This window comes from Micropterus dolomieu, linkage group LG18 (assembly GCF_021292245.1).
Source record: "Micropterus dolomieu isolate WLL.071019.BEF.003 ecotype Adirondacks linkage group LG18, ASM2129224v1, whole genome shotgun sequence".
In the NCBI taxonomy this organism is placed as follows: Eukaryota; Metazoa; Chordata; class Actinopteri; order Centrarchiformes; family Centrarchidae; genus Micropterus; species Micropterus dolomieu.
In genome coordinates, this window is record NC_060167.1 from 26,076,356 (window position 1) to 26,097,642 (window position 21,287).

General features: G+C 41.3%; 1 protein-coding gene across 13 annotated transcripts in view; it reads left to right on the forward strand.

The window, feature by feature from the left end:
* The window catches only part of acap3b (ArfGAP with coiled-coil, ankyrin repeat and PH domains 3b), a 163,670-nt gene that overhangs the window by 137,018 nt on the left and 5,365 nt on the right, over window positions 1–21,287 (forward strand). For 3 of the 13 annotated variants that reach the window (XM_046075898.1, XM_046075899.1, XM_046075894.1), the window contains exons 4-23: window positions 1,130–1,183; window positions 4,808–4,866; window positions 5,305–5,488; window positions 6,014–6,058; window positions 6,208–6,303; window positions 7,293–7,367; window positions 8,888–8,899; window positions 14,907–15,019; window positions 15,438–15,489; window positions 15,633–15,733; window positions 15,919–16,030; window positions 16,150–16,373; window positions 17,988–18,057; window positions 18,247–18,341; window positions 18,564–18,784; window positions 18,914–19,006; window positions 19,243–19,344; window positions 19,934–20,157; window positions 20,447–20,556; window positions 21,079–21,189. In XM_046075898.1, coding sequence (XP_045931854.1) covers window positions 1,130–1,183; window positions 4,808–4,866; window positions 5,305–5,488; window positions 6,014–6,058; window positions 6,208–6,303; window positions 7,293–7,367; window positions 8,888–8,899; window positions 14,907–15,019; window positions 15,438–15,489; window positions 15,633–15,733; window positions 15,919–16,030; window positions 16,150–16,373; window positions 17,988–18,057; window positions 18,247–18,341; window positions 18,564–18,784; window positions 18,914–19,006; window positions 19,243–19,344; window positions 19,934–20,157; window positions 20,447–20,556; window positions 21,079–21,189 — 2,153 coding nt within the window. The other 10 variants (XM_046075900.1, XM_046075896.1, XM_046075902.1 and 7 more) reach the window with 6 other exon arrangements.

A 21,287-nucleotide genomic window follows, 5' to 3' on the forward strand; every position in this document is an offset into this window, starting at 1 on the left:
TATATATATATATATATATATATATATATTTGCAGCATTTGTGCATCTGAAAGCTTCTTCCTGCAGATAAGGCATTGCAGCACCCCGGGATGCAGTGGCACCCACTTTGAAAATCACTCACTTTGAAAAATTCTCACAATAATGATACAGAGATTTTTTTATTTGCATTTCTTTAAAAATGCTTAATAAATACTCACTTCTCATTTGGTTACCAGACTAGCTTTAGTAGTGCCTACACTGTCCTAGATACAGACATGAGGATTATTCTAAATTTGAGCGCCCTCTTTGATTCTGCATGTGACTAACAATTCTTCTTTCTCTTCGTTTGATTTACGTCATGACTGTAACTATTAATATCCTAGCATCACATTCTGTCACATATGCAGCTTTTTAAATAGATAGTGTCTTTTTTGAGTATTCAAAGTTATTATTTTTATGTTCCCACCTCACCCTCCTAGCTGGTGAAGCTGTGCAGCGGGATGATCGAGGCCGGCAGGGCCTACGTCAGCGCCAACAAACTCTTTGTGAACGGCATCAAGGACCTGTCACAGCAGTGCAAGAAGGAGGAGATGATATCGGTGAGCAGAAGCAGCACTGCCTTCGAAACTGGGCTCAGATCTGTATGTCCACTCAGGAATGTTCGAGGGCCAGCTTCTCAACAAATGGCCGCTCATCTTTCTTTGCTGGGACATTCCTATGATTCCCCACATGAATAATTACAGCAGAGCAGTATAAACAGTATTGTCCAGACGCAGAGTCATCCAGCTGTTTCAGACATGACAGATGTGACCAAATGCAGACAGGAGATGTTTATGCTGACAGTTTACATGGCTTGAAGCAGAAAGATGTGAAACCTGCTTTTATGGTTTTCTTTTAGGGAAACATTTTTACTAGGTTTCTGTCGGTACGGCTGTCACCGTTATTGCTTTGGGGTGAAGCAGCAGAGACATAATTGTTTCACAGACAATAACTATTCAATGTTGAGCTTATTTTAAGTACAGATCCAGATCATGTTTTGTGGACAGTACAGTATACAGAGACAGTATAGAAATGTTATTTATTGTTATGTGAAAAAGTTTTTATGGACAACTGTGCGTGTGTGTGTGTGTGTGTGCTGTGAACGTTGCAGGAATGTCTTGAAAAGTGTGGAGAAAGCCTCCAGGAGATTGTCAACTACCACATGGTAAGAGACACGCACGCACACGCGCACACACACACACACACACACACACACGAGTTTTAGCCACAGGCAAGAGGTCGATTTAGAGTGTTGTCCCGACACGCCCGGGTCCTCTTGGCATTTTAACATCTTTAAAACATCCAGTTCCTTCTGGGTCCAGTATTACGCAACACACACACACACAAACACACACACCTACACACAATTTAACTGTGACCTCACTCTGTAACGGTGAATCTGTCCGCACAGGCCTGTCCACATGTGTGTGTCTGATTAAAACCACATGTTTCACAGAAGTTGAAATGCACACACATACAAAACACACACATACGCAGCTTTTAGTCATAAGACTCTCTCCTCATGACTAAGTGTGATTTAAGAAATTTTCTTTTCTAGGAACCTGCTACAGGTTTGCGAAGCCTAAAGGCGATACTGCAGTAAAAGAGAGCATTTAAGTTTACATTTATATTACATACGTACAGTTGTCTCTCACCGCACTGCGTTACAGTCAGGACTGGGCAATGCGTGAGAGTGTGTGGTGTTTTGAGGTTTTTTCCATGTCGGTGCGTGAATGTGTGTGAACATATTCAGCAAAAAGGAAGGTGACATTAGGATTTGTCATGGTGAAACATGAGGGAGCGAAGGAAAGTGAGCTAGAGAACAGAGAGGGCTGTTGGAGGAAAGAAGGGGAGAAAAAACGAGGAAGTGAAAAAGAGGCAGTAGATTATTGAAGATTTAGAGGCAGATGAGTTATATTTTATTTCAGTTATACAGATCTTCAGTACTCAGACTTGGATGTTTCTCTCATATTAAAGCTGATTCCAGATACGCTGTTAGGGGTCCTTTTTGTTTGTTTGTTTGTTTGTTTGTTTTCACATAACTGATGTTTAAAAGTTGGATCTCCCATCCCTCTGTTCGACTGCAACTTCTACAGGCTCCTGTGGGTGTAGAACAGATGCTTATCAGCAACTCTTATCTTCCCCTTTACAGTTGGACTTCCCTGCTTCATTCATTCTGACCATACTGTCCTTTACACTGTAAGCCTTTGATGAGGGGGGGGTCCTGTTTTAGTGATTTCCTCTTATGTATTGCTTTTTGTTGAACATACATTTGACTAAACAAATATGCCGTACTTTGAAATACAGCACAAATGAACTTGACTTAAGTCGCTGAAGGGCATTCAAACACTGTTCTCTAGGTAAATACGTACCAGTTGGTTAAATAGAGCAGTAAGTTACAAGCAAACATTTAAATGTTGATCCTCCCATACTCCTGGCTAATCTGTCTTGCTTTTTCCCCCTATATTTTTCAGTCATGCCCCTGACTTGTTTCACTCCACTAAGGTCAAGCTGGTTTAACTTTAATTCCCTTTTTAAAATCAAATCAAAGCGCTGCACACTTGATGGGATCCATCAGCTGCATCAGTCCAGTGGAATCTTCTCCTCTCTCTTTTCCTCTAATAGCTGTCAATTCCTTTCTTTCCTTTACATGTACAGACATGCTGTGTATTCTGTTGTAGCTTTCTGCCTTATCACACCACACACTACCAGTGAAATTTCCAGGCAATACGTCTTCTGGCCATGGTGATAGACTACTTCCTGTGGGTTTTTGTTGTTTTTTTACTACCTTTCACTACCTTCTTTTCCACTGCCACTCCACCACCTCTCCTCAAAATCTCACCCCTTTACCCTTCACCCCTCACCACAGGCGCAGGCGTCCCACTCCTCCTCTCTAACACCCAGGAATTACACTAAAGGCTTGTCTGGCAGGCGGTATGAATGAAGGGATGGAGGGAGGGGAGCGAAAGACAAGGAAATCTGTCTTTGTTTGTTCGACCACCCACTGATGCCTATTTCTGCACTTTCTGAGCTCTCGTCAACCACAAAAGAAGCCATTCAAACAGGAAAATGAATCTCCCAGTAAATCTCATGATGACTAAATGGGTGTACTTTTAAACATACCTAATTGCTACACTTTATCATAACAGAATGAGAATGATACCATGGTGGATTTGAACAGGTTTCTGTGAGATTGGAATTTGCTCAATTGATGGGACTTCAATAGGAGCAGACACTGAGGATCTTTAGAAGCTGCAGATCTTTGGGGACACGAATGCTGGGGAACTGAGTGTAGACATGCTGTACGATGGGTTGGGTCATAGCCAGGGCACCATAATCCAGAGCAGGTTTGGGTAGAACATTTGGATTAGTTTACAAGTCTTTCTGATGGAACTGATTTAGATTTTTTGTCTGGGATGTAATTCCTTTGGATCTGGTTGGACCACCCTGGAAGGTACCAAGCATCATTTTGCATAGCACCCACAGTCTGCAGACCTTTGATACATTTGGCATAGTTGTATCCACTATAACCAACTAGCAATTTGTTAAAAAGCAGTTGCCGTCCATCACTGTTGGCCCTTTTCAGTAACTGTGATCACAGAAGAAACCCTGGGTGGTGAGGTATGTGTTTTCAAAATACTTTAATACAAATAAATGAAAGGGCAACACTTTCATAAAAGTACTGTTCTATTTAAACCCAAATAAATATTTATTCATCTTTCATTTGTTATTGGGAACTTGTGAAATTGTACATTGATAAATAGGCAATTTTTTGGATGTTCAGCTGAGAAAATTATGTAGATTAGGCAACCAAATAATTAGTTGAAAGTGTACCATTTGGAAACATCCTAGTTTAGAAACCCATAAAGCGTTATCGCTAAAAGGATGTATTTTTGACATAAAGTGAATCTCCTTACATTAATAATATATTGCACAGAAGAGAATGGATAGGATTTCTGAAAACGTGGGAACTGCAATCTAAAGCAAGAAACCAGAGATCCAGCCTGTGAAGTCATCAGGCTCTGCAGAAGCATCATATGGATGGACACACACACACACACACACACACACACACAGACTAAGCCTGTAATCCTCAATGTGTAAGTTCACGAACTAGGGATTGCTATAGAAATAATCTAATCTAAATTCATTTCTGTGTGTGTGTGTGTGTGTGTGTGTGTGTGTGTGTGTGTGTGTGTGTGTGTGTCTGTTTGGCGTGGGCACCGAGGCATTCTCAGAGGTATTCTTATTATGCATGCACATGGATAAATCAGCTAGACATACATTTTTCCTTAATAAGACGGATGGTATGTAGTTAGCCACTTGTGTTTGTATTTGAACTGTGGACAGAAATCTAGAACTGGAAGAGAAATCCTTCTTTAGATGGAGAGAAGATTTGCTCATCATAAACAAGAAATGGAGGAGGAAAACATAGACAAGTAAGGGCAGGAGTGTGAGACGAGAGAGCGAGGGGTGGGAATCGAACAGTTAACAGGAAGAGAAATCTGGTATCCTGTAAGGCTAAAAATCTGTTGAGGCAGCAGCTGAATGAGTGCACATGTGTGGATGCCCTCATCTTTCCTTTCCCCTTCTCTGTCTGTAGCATAATCTGTGACAGTGATAATGTGGAAGGGTTTGTATTTCCATCTTGTGGTGACACGTAGCAACTACAGATTTAATCCAGTCATAAAAGTTAACAACCAACTCTTTTAACTTGCTGTGCAGTCTAGCTCATATGATAACATTAACTGCTTAGGACCTCACCTCTGTTACCATTTTCTGTGCACAGATTTTGTTTGACCAGGCTCAGAGGTCGATCAAGCAGCAGCTTCACACCTTCATTAAAGAGTGAGTATCTCGTCAGAATTAAGTAGCTTCCCCCTGCTGTTAAAAAGATGTAATGTAACGCATGTTCAAGCTAATACATTATGAGTAAAGACTGGTGTGGTGGTGAAAATGACATCATAGGGCGGTAAGTGACCCCACTACAGATAAGTGACGTGTCAAAGTGGATTTAAACAATATAAACCTCCACATGAAGGCTGTAAGATGTAAATGCCTAAAATGTAAATGTTCACATAAATTGCAGATGTCTTATGTGTCTCAATCAAATGTAATCTCATCATATTTAGACAACAGTTAGTCTCCTAATAGCCAATTGTACATGTAACCACAAGCATAAAATGCCCAGTGATAACACAAACCCTGCATTTCAAACTGAATGTGATTTGGCAAAGATGGACATGAATTAAACACTTTGTCTCTACTTTACTACACCTCCTTTAGGGATGTACGTAAGTTCAAGGACACCAAGAAGCAGTTTGACCGGGTGCGTGAGGACATGGAGCTGGCCCAGGTGAAGAACGCCCAGGCACCCAGGAACAAGGTGCACGAGGCTGAGGAGGCCACACAGGCCCTTGTCCTCAGCCGCAAAGCTTTTAGGCACCTGGCCCTAGACTACGTGCTACAGGTGAAACACACACACCTACACAGTTGTGTTCCCATCACTGCAGAGGCCATTACATTTATTTATTTTCATTTCCTGGAAACTAATTAGCAAGACTAATCCTAACCAAAACCGCTACTTGCCTAATCCTAACCAAAACCGCTACTTGCCTAACCCTAACCCATCCCCGATACCCATACCTACTCCTAAACCTAACCATACCTTGATCCTTAACCAACGCTTCACTCTAAAATGTTATGATTTATATTATGGAGATCTGCGTTTTGTCCCCCAAAGAAGGGTGAGTTCCCACAATGTGACTATGGAAACACATTTATGTCTCCACAACATGAGTAATACAAGCCTACATACACACACACACACACTCCAGATTATATTACCAGTGACCAGAAGGTGGCGCTGACACTCAACAGCTGCTGATCCCAGATAGACACAAAACTCTCAATACTCCTGAATGCAGAAAAGGATAGGGATGAATTCATATATAATCTCTCTCAAACAAGCACCCTAAAATCTTCTTTTTGGCAGATTAATGTGCTTCAGGCCAAGAAGAAGTTTGAAATCCTGGATGCAGTGAGTAGCCTTGCTATATCGCTTCTAATTTCTGACTGACATCTCAGCATTACTGTATGTGTTTTGTAATGTGAGTGTCGTGTGTTTGGGAGAAGGATTAGTAACACAGCTGTATTACAACCACCATTGTCTCCTTGTCTCTCCTGCAGATGCTGTCCTTCATGCGTGCCCAGTACACTCTTTTCCAACAAGGCTTTAACATCTTGGATGAGATTGACCCCTACATGAAAAAACTGGCTGCGCAGGTTAGACGAAACGAACAAACCGAAATCATACACAGCACACTCAAACAAGAAAATGTGCACATATTCTCTATCTATTTGATCTGTCCCTTCACCAGAACACTGACTCAGTTGATTAAGTGGACAGTTTGAGAGCAACAGCTTTTCTCTGCATGAGTCATGCAATAAATCTGACTTATCATCTGACTCAGTTAATAGATCAAATATTCATAGATCAACCAGATCAAGGTTAGTTATTAAGTAAACAACATTTTAATGTTTAACTACCGATTTCTTAATGGCTCACAATTTTATCCTAATTTAGTTATTGGTGTGTGGTAATGAACAGCCTACTTTGCATCACCTGAGCTTGTTGCTGTATTTGCTCAGCACAACTTTATGAATAACAGCTCTTTTGGCAAATAATACATAAACTGCAATAATGAAACTGTGCTCTCTGGTTTTGATCTTCATTTTCATTGTCTTTTAACTTAACCAGATGTTGAAGTCTTGTCTACCTTCGTAGAGTTCGATTTGATTTCATTAAATGCAATAAAATGTGACTTCATATTAAAGTTATATTCCAGTTTTTTGGCAGTTTACAGAGGTTTGTTTACTCAGAAAAAAAGACATGATCCCTAAAATAAAAAATTCTTTACCAATATCTGTATTGTAAAAAACTTTTTTTACTTTAGCATAAGGCTAAGTGGAATTGTTGCCTCTGAGCTGCGCAAAATGTTTCCTCATCTCTCTGGTCATTTAGAGACATTTAGGCCTTGTATGTACTGAAATACAAGAGCTTACAGATATATTTTCTATTTGTTGAATGCAATAAAGTAAAGGGTTAGGATATAAGATAACACTAATGTACATATTTAAACACACACAGCAGGGATAAGTAAATGTATCAGTGTGCATAGTTTTCTGTCCGTCTGTATCTTTGTTATACTTTTACTCTTCTCACAGTTTAATTTACGTGTCTCCCTGACTCTGCTGTCATTTGCTCCGTGTAGCTGGATCAGCTGGTCATCGACTCGGCCATGGAGAAGAGGGAGCTGGAGCACAAACATGCCATCATCCAGCAGAGAGTAAGACAGCAACACAACTTTTGACTGCCCCACACACGCACCTCATATGCTGCAAAATCAGATCAAAATACTTTTCGACTGCTGATATGGAACAACAATGTCAACAAACCAGAAAAGAAAATACAGAGAAATGTCCCCTTAGCACTTAAATATGGGGATTATTCCTAATTTTATTTCACATTGACGTCATTATATTTTTTGAAAACTTGACCAAAGTGTAAACGTTTTGTACTTTTGCAATTTAGATGAATACATTAAAACTAGAACAAGTGTTCATTGGTTTCTTTAGACAAGAATGTTTTGTGTGTTTGTTCTGCGTTTATTCTTTTCAAAATCAGTGGAATGGAGAGCCTTTAAAGAATTTGGCCGTGGTTAATGGCTACACATAGAAACTTGATTGACTTGAATCACATGTTATTTCTTAAAGCCACTGCACACCCCTGTTTTTTGTCAAATGCACATTCTACTGTATGTGCATATCAAGTCATGGTGTCATGGTGGTGTATTTTAATGTGTCCTGAAATGCCTCTGATCTAGATTTTTCTTCCAAAACAAAACAGCTACATCAACATTTTTCTGTCTCACATAGCATGACGGGTTCCTCCTTATTCAGCCCAGACTGAGTTTAGAATAGGTATTTATCTTTTTCTGGAATCTGACAAAGACCTTGTTACAACATTACATGTATCTTAAGTTATCATCAAATGCCTTGTTTGAAAAAAGGCTTTCCACGGAACCTTTGAATTATTTTTACATCCTCTGTCTCGTGACTCGGCCTGCCATCTATTCCTTTTTTTATAATTCACAGAGCCGCACCAAGCAAGTTTATGAGTGTTGAATGTAGTTTTTTCTTCAGGCTCACAGAGTTTAAAGTAGCTGTCTCCACAAAGACAGTTTGACATGTTCATTTTATGGGTCACTCAGCTGAATGAGAACAGTTCTGTCAGACCCTCACCCTGTGCAACAGTCACGCTCATGCACAGATGCATAAAATTCATCCGTTACCTGAAGAGATGCCAAAACATGGCTGTTTTTCTGCCCGACTTGGCCTCTCCCTCTGATTGATTTAGTTGCCAAGTGCGGGGATCCTTAAAGACACGGGACACAGCTTTGTGCCTGACCTATTGGCCTTGCAGCAGTCCTGTCTTTAATCTGAAAGCCTAACCACGGAGTGATGCTACATTTTGATTACTCAATGCTTAAACACAAATGTGAACACACATCATGTCTAAGGTGCTGTAGCTAAAAAGTCAGAGGGACTTTCTCTGAGAGATAAAGCTGCTGAACAGCTATTTCCTGGAGGCTTTGTGTATTTCAGGAGCACTCTGAATTAGCAAGCTAATTACTGCTTGCGTGAACAGACCTTCTGGACACTAACATTGACTTGGACATGATGTCTCACATTTACATATTTGTCATCATGTAGTGAAATTCAATTAGTGTTGATCTTGTAATAACAGTTGTTTCTCTCTTTTTTCGCCCCATCTCCTTGTCCTCGCCTGATCGTGTTCTTCCTCCAGACTCTGATGCAGGTGAGTTTGTCTTTATCTGAACCCTTTAAATAGTGCTTAGATGCTTTTGTTTGGGCGTTTTTTAAACTATTGAGTAGCCTCATGTCTGGATGTTGACCTCACTGATGTTTGTGTGCTTTATTACGTGTTTGGACTTTGTGTCCAAGTCTTGGCTTGTCACAAAGATCCTTGCATCCCCCCCACCACCATGTGATGAACTTTCATTGTACAAATCCCGTCAGTTATTTTTTTTGTCTCCCATTTGACGTTGTCTCTTTTTCTACATTGCTCTGCTTCTGCTTGAGGTTTCTCCATCCCTCACATTCACACTCCTTTCCTTCTCGTACATGCACATAACAAACACACAGCTCTTCTCCCTAGTCCGTTCCTCTCAATGAAGTTTACAGCTAGCAGTTTTGTGCCAGTTGAGGGGTTGGTTTATGAGGTGGTATTGTGCCAGTGTTGTGGTTTTGAACAGGTTTTCCTGGTATGTTGTGACAAGGAACAAACCAACAGACACACCTTAATATACTGTTTATATGCAGTACAGTATGATGCGTGTCTCTTTCCTCCTAACAGAGTGCTGTGTCTTACAAAAGTAGTGCAGTATACAGTAAGGAATAAAGCCAGGCTGAATATCAGTTATTAGGATTATTTCACAGCTGGAATTGACAGGTCACCAATCCATCGCAGGGCCACACATAGCCAAACAACCAGTCACACTCAGACTCACACCTGAGGACAATTTAGGGTCACCAATTAACCTAGACTATATGTCTTTGGACGGTAGGAGGAAGCCACAGCACCCAGAGAGAACCCACGCAGACACGGGGAAAGCATGCAAACTCCACACAGAAAGGCCAGGGCAATCCTGACAATCCTTGTTTCGGTCAGAGTAAGAGCTATTATTTTAATCCAACGAAGTAAGCATACAAAAGCCGTAATAAGATGATCTGAACGCAGCTGGCTCCGGTCTCCGATGTTGTCTTCTACTTTTAGGTACAGCTCTGGTAATCACAGTGCCAGAGAGGTCGATATGCCAGCCTCAACCCACCTCCTCCTCTGCCTACTGCCCGCCCCAGCCAAAGTCAACAGATGGCATTATGACGCACAGTAGCTGGTTGAATGTGAGTGACAGAGAAAGACAAAGAGGAAGAAGGAGGAGATCAGTTTAAGATCCCAGACGGGGACTGTGTATGAAAGAGAATTAAACTATAGAAGAGAGAAAGAAACGTTGTTATCCCCGTTCAGTTTAATATTTGTGATTTTCTATAACTACCGGAGCAAAATAAAAAATCGTTGGAGATTTTGGTTTAAAAATCTATATCCCACTAAATTACTTTCTTTCACTCAGTCTTTTTATGAATTTAACAAATGGTTGTTGTTACAATACCACAGTTTAAAATGTAGGTCAAACGTAGTGTTTGTCTTTTGATTTTAAAACCTACACCGACTAAACACTGGGCTTATGAGGCAAAGCAGTTTCCACAGAGTCATTAGCTTGGTGTTCATGTGAAGCAGTAGAAAGCTCCTGTCTCCTGCCATCTTACTTTGTAATCGCATCTGTGACCAAAGCATTTCACAAAAAAAGCCTGAAGAAAGAAAATAAGGAAAAGAGTCAGAACATGTTGATCCATTTCAGACTTTCTCCCTGTCTTTTTTGAAAACTGTCCTTATGCAAATTTGGTGGTGCAGGAGGCAAAGCCACGAAACAGCAGAGTTTGTGAATTATAGATGGTATACATCCTTTATTAATAGGCCATTAGGTAACTGCAGTAGTCATACTCAGAAAAGAATAAGATATCTTCAGTATGAATATAGTTTATGCTAAATTGCACTTGCAAGTTGTTTTTCAGTGGAAGGAAGATGGATAACAGAGAAATAAAGAGATACACTACACTGTAAACACTTTCTCAACAACATGGATAGATTTAAAATCTGTCACAGATATGCAGGAGTGGGAATGGTATGACGGTGTTCGAGAGCAGATTTCTTGATTAAAATTGATCACTACAGATAAAGACGTGGGTGTGGGTGAATTTAACGTCATAACTTGACATTCTTCACATTCTCTTGCACGTGAAGGCCAAATAATCTTGTCAGAGAGTGAGACATTAATTAAATCACACCATCTCTGCACGCTCGCTGTCTTTCACTTCTCTTCCTTTTCTTCTTTGGACCTTGCCTTTACTTTCACTGTTTTTGGGTGAATCTGCGACTAACCCTCCACTTTTTCAAATCTCCCTTACTCCGTCCACAGATCACATGCTCCCTCTTTATCCTCTCTCTATTCTTTCACAGCAGTCTTTCATGTGTGCTCTTGGACTTCCTTGTGGCTCCCGGGGGGATTGTTGCCTCAGCTCTGTCCTCCTCCATTGTTACAGCATTTGGCTGTGCAACTTTTTGAAGTCAGAGTGAGGCAAACAGAGAGAGGCAAAAACAGAAAGAAAACTGCTGCAAGAAAGCTGTAGTGGGAAGGCAAACATTTCATAAACCAAACGTGTTTATAAATGACAAAGCAGACTGCTTTGTGTCTGTTTAAACAATTTAACTCAACTAAAACCTTGATTATTTACTGGGTTATAGCATGCATGTGCACATCCTTTGTATGTGTAGCCGTTACAGTATTGTAGCCCACCAGATCAGGATAAATGAAATCCTTTTTTACTTGCTGTCTTCTTGGTCTCCCCACATGTCATGTTTGTCTCTGCTGTCAAACTGTGGAATTTATATTTATTCATTTTAGCTGACGCTTTTATCCAAAGCAACTTACAACTGCTATATACAGTATGTCAGAGGTCACACATCTCTGGAGCAACTAGGGGTTAATTGTCTTGCTCAGGGATGTGTCACAATGAGAAACCCGGGTCTCTCACACCAAAGGCATGTGTCTTATCCACTGAACCATCACCACTCCCGGAATAAAGGTAAAAATGCCAAAGAAACTCTAAATAAAGAAAGAAAAATATGGCCACTGTCCCCAAACTATTCCAGACAGAAGCAGTAATTTATCACCTATACATTCCTGTAAATCAATGTAGTACAAAGGTACACTCTGTATATGCAAATAATCTTGTGTAGGCTTTAACAATAGCCTGCCTTAAAAATGTCCATATCATTCAATCAACACTTCTGTCATGCTGTGTGTGTTTTGCTTTGTGCAACATACAGTATGATGCTTGTCACTTTTCTTCTGACAAATTGCTGTGTCTTCCAAAGCTATGTAACTATGCTAAGTATACAGTAAGGAATAATGCAGGGCTAAATATCAGCTATTGCTCATTTAAATTTTGTTTGTAGATGTTTTACTGCAACATGTCACATTTATGTGCACTTTCTTGCTCTTGTGATAGCCTACTATATATTGGATACTAAAAATCATGGCAACTGTTCCCAAACTGTGTCCAGACAGAAGCAGTAAATTCTATAAATTTATGTAATTCAATGTAGTACACAGGTGCTGGTTTATGCCGGTTTATGCAGCTGTGTTGCGCCAGTGTTGTTTTTGAACAGGTTTGGTATGTTGTGCCAGAGAACAAACAGACACACCTTAGTATGCTCCATTATGCAAATAATGGTGTGCAGGCTTCAACAAAAATGGCCATATCATTGACAAAGGCCTAAGAATGATCAATTCTGCAATATAAATACATTTTGTGGGTCCCTGGTTTAGATATGGGCCGTTCTGCAGCCGCATGTTCTGCTTGTGCGCTGCAGACAGTCCTCTGTGGTGCTGGCTGATTTAAGGTGGGAAGAGGGGCCATCGGGCTGGTGTTTGGGGAGCAATAATGTCAGCTTGATTAAGCAGCAATAGTTTTCAGAGCCGCAGACAGATGGAAAGCTGACTCCTCCAAAACTGTGGATGAAACCCCAGGCTTCAGAATAGTTGGAGGGGAGCCTTAAATAGCGGCGCGGGGCGGGGAGTGTGCACAATCGGGTGTAAAATGAAATGTTTGATCTCCGGCAGCCGCAACGGGGTCAGCGGGCCACGAGGACTCTGTGACAGCTGTATGGTAATGAGCGCTCGCGCGAGATCCACGCGGCAGTCCGCAGGTGGCGTTGAGTGAAGGAACGCCACGCTGTGGTTAGCTGTGACAGTGTCTCATCTGGATTCACGTCGTCCTGCTGCTCCAAGTAAATAATCTGTGGAATATTTTAGAGATGGTCTTTCCTCTCTGACGAGCATCTTAGCGTAATTTATTTATTTATTTATTGCGTTTTCAATCCGTTGTTATTGAGTTTGAGATGCTGTTGGATGTCAGTGTGGTTAAGATGAGGATTTTTGGCAGGCTGGACTGTCCACTGGTGAGGAACGTCATTTCTTTTTTTGTCTTAGTTTTCTTTAGGCAGTGTTTATGAGTTTTAAATTTGACACCGGCCTAATTAATATTACAGCCAACGTAATGAGTTACATGGATGAAGATTTGGCATTCAGTACAAAGTCTCGTTTGTAAAAGCCGCATACTAGGGCTGTTATAAGACACTAGAAAGGATAGTGGCAGAGAGAGGTTGAAGAATTCCAGATAATAACAGATAGAATTGTGTCTCCTGTTATCATTGCTTTGTTTACCCAATTTCATTTTGTCTTCTTTTCCTCTAAGTTGAGGAAAATGAACTGTCTTTTTATCTAGTGATCAGTTTCAGTATACAGGAAGTTGCAAGCTGTGATGCTCAAATGCATGTACCATATTTGTCTGTGTGTGTGTGTGTGTGTGTGTGTGTGTGTGTGTGTGTTAAACCAGGTTGTTTCTTTGGGGAAACACCTCAGAATGCCTCAGCGGCCAGCAGGGAGACAGACTGTTGTGTCACATCCCACCATGTTTTTTGCTGTAGCTGATATGTTATATTCTAGTATACCAATGTCACGTGTTGCTACTCTCTGTATGACTCACGTTAATCTACACAAAGCAGCAAATATGATCAGTTTGAGCTGAAATTTACAGCAATGTTGCAATATTTGTGGATAGTCATGGTGCCTGGGATGATCAATGAGAAGGCCTCAATACTTTTAACATGGTCAAAAGGGCATTGAAGGTGCATGACGACATCAGTGTGCAATTATACAGTCAGCCTTTTCTGGAAAGGAACACACAGAGTAATTCAATTATATTTTCAAAAGAAGAGATACAGCACTGAAGCAAAGCATGATCGTGTGTATGTGTGCAGTTGTCTGTGCACAGCTGATCATATGCTCAGTATTACCTTGCCCCACACCAAAGGCCTCCTTAACAAAAGTGAAACCTAACCTCCACCTTGGGTCTCGTTTTACCCGTGTCCCTGTGTTTTTCACCTCGCTGAGCATGTGGCATCTGGCTTTAAATGTTTTTTCCTGGGAAACCCAACTCTGTGTGGATAAAACACATAAGACAATACAGCATGTCTTAGCTAACTGAAAGAGATGTGTAGATAGAACATATACTTTAAAGGGAAACTAATGAACAGACGGTTGGTGTGGAGAGGATACTGATTCTTTTGGAGGAACAAACAGACGTATTTCAAAGGGAAAAGTAGGGTGTACATAACAGAGCTCAGCAATAGCATTGTGTCAGCACAGCTACTGTATGTGGTACTGATAGGGCGCTATCTCCGTTTCCTATTGATATGTTACGGTGGACTTTTACACTTGCTGCTCCACAACGTCACCTGACCTTATCTTTATTCCATAGGCTTTCAGTTGAACTTTACAGTGTATTTTTACAAAGAAAGAGGACTGTGGAGTTTGACCCCATTTTGAATTGCTTTAAGAAAGGAAACTCTTTGCAGCCAGCCACCAGTAATTATTTTAATGTACTGCATATGAGCATGCTAGTTATGTTTTAAGAGAGACTTGAAAAACAATATGTGAGCCATCTTGAAACTGACAATGGTCTGTTGTTTTTGATGAGGACACTTACATTGTTTCTGCAGAATAGGAGCGTATACCTCATCCACAGGAACAAACTAAATCATGAAAACTTGGCCATTGCAGTATATTGATTCATTTAGCATGGAAATGAAAACTGACCTTGTGCATGTGTTCTCCCTGCAGGACTTTTCTTATGATGACCCCAAGTTGGAATTCAATGTGGATGCACCCAATGGCGTGGTCATGGAGGGCTACCTCTTCAAGAGGGCCAGCAATGCGTTCAAGACCTGGAACAGGTAAAAGAGAAGGGAAGTGGGAGAGCATAACAGAGAGGGAGTCAGATTGTCTTGTGAACTGTAAGCTAATGGAAGCTAACCAGCACACATGCAAAACTGTTGTTGTAAGGAAATGGTTGGTCTATTCATTTAATATTTGTCACCAAATGATAAGGGACTCAACTACATTTATACTATCTTTGAACTCCCCGTTTTTCGTGTAGGATGACTTTTACCTTAGAAAGTGGTTTGTATAAGAAAGAAGAATGTTCTCCATCGACCTTTGCCTTATTACAAGAGTTAGTTAATACATATCTATCGACGTATTAATCACTTTTGTATGCACGGTGCTTTTCCCTTGCAGGGAAGCACGCAGACATGTGATTTATTGTTTGTGTCACAGAAACTGTCTAACTTCATACCTTCTCCCCTCCTCAAGGCGGTGGTTTTCTATACAAAACAGCCAGCTGGTCTACCAAAAGAAGCTCAAGGTACAGTTTCATTAGATAGCAATGTTTGAGTTGTTGGTCTGATTATCACTAGTTTAAATATTGGTGCAGAAGAATGGCTCATGAGGAGGCTGACTTACTTTGTTTAGCAGAGTTGTAGTCAAACTTCTCTCTGCCAATGACAGGACTCTTTGACGGTGGTGGTGGAGGACCTGAGGCTGTGCTCAGTCAAACCCTGTGAAGATAATGAGAGGAGGTTCTGCTTTGAGGTGGTTTCACCCACTAAGTAAGTGTTCGTATGTGTGTGTTTCCCCTCTAAAACCTTTTGCTGTTTATCTTTTTTTACTGTGCTGATTAGTTGTTACCTTACTGACTTTTATTTGGAATTCACTAATCAGCCAAATAACATGTAGCCTTATAGCATTATACAGTTATGACCAGGTGTTATAACTGGCATGTACAAACCTGTAGGAGCTGTATGCTGCAGGCTGAATCGGAGAAGCTGCGGCAGGCTTGGATCCAGGCAGTCCAGGCAAGCATCGCCAGTGCTTATAAAGACATCGCCGACAATTATTACATTGAGGTACGAACACACTCATGTATAGAGCAGCAGTCACATGGTAACACACAAGTGCCATCTCTTTTCATTACAAATTGGTGCCAGGTAGCTTCAGAACCTCTGTCTCTGACCTGCCTCTGCAGCGTTTGGACAGGACAGCCTCGCCCTCCACCAGCAGCATCGATTCTGCCAGTGAGCCCAGAGAGAGGGGGGAGAGGGGAGTTCGGGGAGGTGGGGAAAGCCTCCTCCAGAGGGTGCAGAGCCTGCCAGGCAACGAGCTGTGCTGTGACTGTGGCCAAACAGCTCCCTGCTGGGCCTCCATCAACCTGGGAGTGCTGCTCTGCATTGAGTGCTCAGGAATCCACAGGTAACTGCACTTAATAGCACCAGAGAGTTTGTTTACAGGCAGGAAGAACATCAGCAGGTGAGCTGATTATGCATATTTTTTACCCAAACTGGTTATGTCAGTGTAAAATAATAACAAACTAAATCTAGAGCAAGGTGCTCTGGGGAATTGGCCAGCTCAAAACATCTTTACAAGATAAAGTTATTAAAAGAACAACAAACCACACATCAAGCTTCCTCCTCACTTAAATCAATCAATCCATCAAAATTTATTTATAGAGCACTTTAACAGCAAACACGAAGTTGCACAAAGTGCTGTACAGAGATTAAAAAAAAGCAAACATCTTTTACTTAATTTACAGGTTATCACATACATATAATGTATACCGTTAAAACACTAACAAATGAGTTCCTCCAAGTGTCATCCTCAAAGGTCAAAAGCCAGATGGAAGAGATGAGTTTTAAAACAAGTTATAAAATCAGACAGTGAGGAAGCCTGTCTATGGTAAGAGGAAGGGCATTCCACAATTTCAGAGCTGCCACCGCAAAAGCATGACGAGCTGCAGCGTTTTGCACCATCTGGAGACGGGCGAGAGACGATCCATTCATCCCAACAAAAAGTGCGTTGCAGTAATCTAGTCTAGTAGTCACAAAAGAGTGTATAACAGTCTCAAAATTATGCTTAAAAAGAATCGGTTTCAGCTTAGCCATTGATAATTGAAAGAAACTATATTTAACCACTAACCCAACGTGTTTATTCAGTTTCATATCGGCATCAATTTTGACTCCTACGTCAGTGACGATTGGTGTGACATACTGAGCCTAGATCGAGGTGAGAAGGGGAGTGAGTCCCAGGGGTGCCGTTAAAAACCATCACCTCCGTTTTGTTTTCATTAAAACTTAAGAAGTTGAGAGCCATCCAAGCCTTTATGTCCTCTAGACATGCAAACAGTGGTCTGAGAGTGTCATCCTTACTCAAAGGTACATAGATCTGGCTGTCATCTGCATAACAATGGAAAGAGATGCCATGTTTCCTAAGTATTGAGCCAAGTGGGAGGAGATAAAGGGAAAAGAGAAGAGGGCCTAGAAATGAGCCTTGCGGGATGCCACAGGAGAGGTGCGCCGTGGTAGACACAGAGTCACCACAGTTGACACTGAATGTCCTACCTTTCAAGTAGGATTAAAACCATTTTAGGGCTATGCCTGTAATGCCCACCCATCGCTCTAAATGAGAGACCAGAATTTCATGGTCCACAGTGTCAAAGGCAGCTGTTAAATCCAGAAACACAAGGATCACACAGTCACCAGCATCTGTTACTAAAAATATATCGTAAAAACTTTGTCTTGTCACAGTCGACCTAATTTGATCTGTTTCTGCTTGTTCCATTTATACAACGTATGGTGAGCAAACATCTGCATTCCAGCACTCACACTTGATTCACAGGAAATGTTGCAATGTCTCATCTCATCTTTCATCATCAAAGCTCTATCAAAAATAGAAAAGATACAGCGTCAGTTATCAAGAAACTGAAAACATTTGCCTCCTCAGGCAGTTATGATGGATAGATATAAACCCTTGTTAAACTTCACATTTATATATATATATGTAATGTCTTGTTCTTCTGGTTTCTTTAAGGAGTTTAGGCGTCCATTGCTCTAAAGTGCGTTCACTGACGTTAGACTCATGGGAGCCAGAATTACTCAAGGTACGTCCCCCCAACACAGGAGCCTACAGCGTTTCCTTTCTGTGTTCTTATTTCTTTTGTCCACCAGAGTTGAATTTATAATTCCTTTAGTGCATTGCTAAAAAATGGATTGGACTATGTTTTAAAATCTTTTCTCTTTCTGTCTCTGTCCCCCATCTTTGTCCTCCTTCCTTCATCTCTCATGTTTAGCTGATGTGTGAATTGGGGAACACTGTGATCAACCACATTTACGAGGGAACCTGCGAAGAGCTGGGAGCAAAAAAACCTGGACCATCCAGTTCAAGGTCAGTCCTTTACACAATGAGCAGCAAGGAGCGTTTTAGCAAACCATTGTTACATACCTTGGCCACAGGTTCAATTGAAGTCAGTCTTCATTGACTTATCTGTCACGTTACATCTCTCTTTCATTGTCCACCTTATTATTATCTTATTTTACGATGCGATACACAGTTATCTCTACATTTCTCCAATTATGTAAAATTCAGTTTGTGATCGTCTACCTCCAGACAGGAGAAAGAGACCTGGATCAAGGCTAAATACGTGGAGAAACGCTTCCTAAAGAAGATGAGTGGGAGCGAGGCACTGGTGGAGGGTGAAAGGAAGTCCCGGCCATGGACGGTGAAGAAGTGCCAGCGACACAGCAGTTCTGCTCGGGCCCCCAACAAGGCCCGCAGGAAATACCACCGCTATGAGCCGGGCAGCGCTTCACCTGCAAACCTCTCTGCAGGTCAGTGCAGAGAACGAACTTCTCTGTATTCGTAAACTTTAGCACAGGGCTCATAAAATTATGCATCAAATCATGCAAAAAATATGTGTATATCTATAAATCTTTTAGCGATATTCTTTTGTTCGGCAGCAGCTGCAGCAAAGTTTCGCCGGGACTCCCTGTTTTGTCCAGATGAGCTGGATTCACTATTTTCCTACTTTGACACTGGCTCTGGTCCTCGCAGTAAGTCCACTACACAGTCAGTACATACAGGTAGCATGCACTTGCAAGATTATTGTAGATATTTTGACAAAGATGCAGACTGCTTTGACAAATCAACTCACTAACTGAAGTTCATATTGCCACTTCTGACATGTTTTCTATGAATTGTACTTCCCTATCAGTGATGGTGGTGTTCTTATGAGTGGTACAGTATGTGCTGTGTAATCATTAACGTGTCCGTGGCTTGGCAATACTTGGCCCCGCAGGTCTTAGCAGTGACAGCGGCCTGGGAGGAAGCACTGACGGCAGCACAGACATCCTGGTATTTGGCTCGGTGGTGGACAGTGTCACAGAAGAAGGTACGTGTGTTTGTGTGTTGACGCAAGAATAAGGTCATGTTTATGTTTTTATGATGAAGGAGAATACTCCCTGTCAATAACAGTTACAGTATAACCAATTTCCTCAAACCACTTCGCACTGTAGCAGTGATGTGATTAAATTTTGTTACATTTACTTGTATTATGCTTTGTAATTCTTATATTTTGTTTTGAAAAACACCTATTTTATTGTCAAAGCTTGAAACCAACTGCTGCTCCACTTAAAATAGTTGGCTTAAAGAAGAAGACATGGATTCCATCAATCAAAGATCCATTCAAACGGCCTGAAATATTTTCTGGTCCACTGAGACATCAACACACTCACCTCAGGGACACAATTAGGATGAATCAAAGAAATTTAAAAAATAAAATAAAATAAGGCATAATGTTTATTGTTATGGTTTGTCAAGATCTATCTTGTTTTTAATTTTGTATAAAAGCATGGTACATTGACAGGAATCATGTAAAGGACGTAGACATAAAGTACACTGGTACCATCCCCAAGTTAAAACAGTGCTACATTTCTTCATAGAGTTATAAAAGTTTAAAATATTTTTTTTCCCACCCTCAGAGGAGGAGTCGGAGGAGTCCTCAAGTGGTGAGGTGGAGATCGAACAGGAAGTATCTTCAGACCCCGAAGACCCGAGGGAGTTCCACCCCGGGGCGCTCCTCCACCGATCCGCCCGTCTACACAACCTGCCGCTCATGGCGGAGGCACTGGCACACGGTGCTGACGTACACGCTGCAAGTGAGGAGGAGGAGGCAAAAACGCCACTCATTCAGGCCGTAATCGGGGTGAGATAATGTTTGTTATTTGGATTAGCAGTAAGTGAGAAGGGACAATGGTTTAGACTCACTGAACCTTTGATGATTTAAGTGCTGTAAAAAAAAAACTGTAGACCATGCCGGACCATGGTTGTATGTAAGCATAAACACAACCATAAATGATTAAAAACAAGGAAGGAAACTAAACTGTTTGATGCACTTGAAAAACTGTGAAAATGTTAAAGCAGAGCAAAACATACTAAACTAATAACCTAATATAAACAATAAACAAGTGTCTGCCTGTCTGTGTCTCTTTCAGGGCTCTCTGATAGCTTGTGAGTTCCTGCTGCAGAACGGAGCCGATGTGAACCAGAGGGACATGAGAGGCAGAGGCCCACTGCACCATGCCACCTACCTCGGACACACTGGGTAAGAAGCACCTGCAAAGTGGGAGGAAGTCGTTACAAGTGGGGTGCTTCCACTTTCATTGACACTCTTGATTCATGTTCCAGCCTGAATGCAGTGGAAATAAAAAGCTGAAATGTAGGCATGAACGTGACGCGAAGTATCACTCAGCTGTAATGAAGAAATACACCCTGGTTCAGGCATGTTTAGTGGACGGTATGAGATGACTGTTTTCCCCTGTAACGAGTGAATCTACTGCCAAATATTTCAGAGGCGATAATCCCCGATCCTCCTCCTTGGTTGATAAACGGAGTGTAGGTTTAGCAATGGAAAACCCCATGATGCAGCACTGTTAAAGAAAACACTCTTTAAAAGACATACGTTCCTGTATAGTCTTATCTCGCAGACATAGTAGTTCATATAGACAAATCAGTAAATTGCAAAACTAGTGTTCCTTCCTCGTCCTGCCCTCATGATCTCTCTGCTATTTACTCTCCCAGTATACAAAATCTTTCACATTTCACCCCTGCATCTTGTTTTGTGCAGTCAGGTGTGTCTGTTCCTGAAGAGAGGAGCTTCACAGACGGAGGTGGATGAGCAGGGCCATGACCCCCTAAGTATTGCTGTCCAGGCCGCCAATGCAGACATCGTCACCCTGTGAGTGATCCTAAGTCTCCTTAGACCGATGATAGTTTTTTAGCTAGTTCCTAATAAACATTTATGTGTTGGTTATCATTTATGCTTGAGTCATTGGC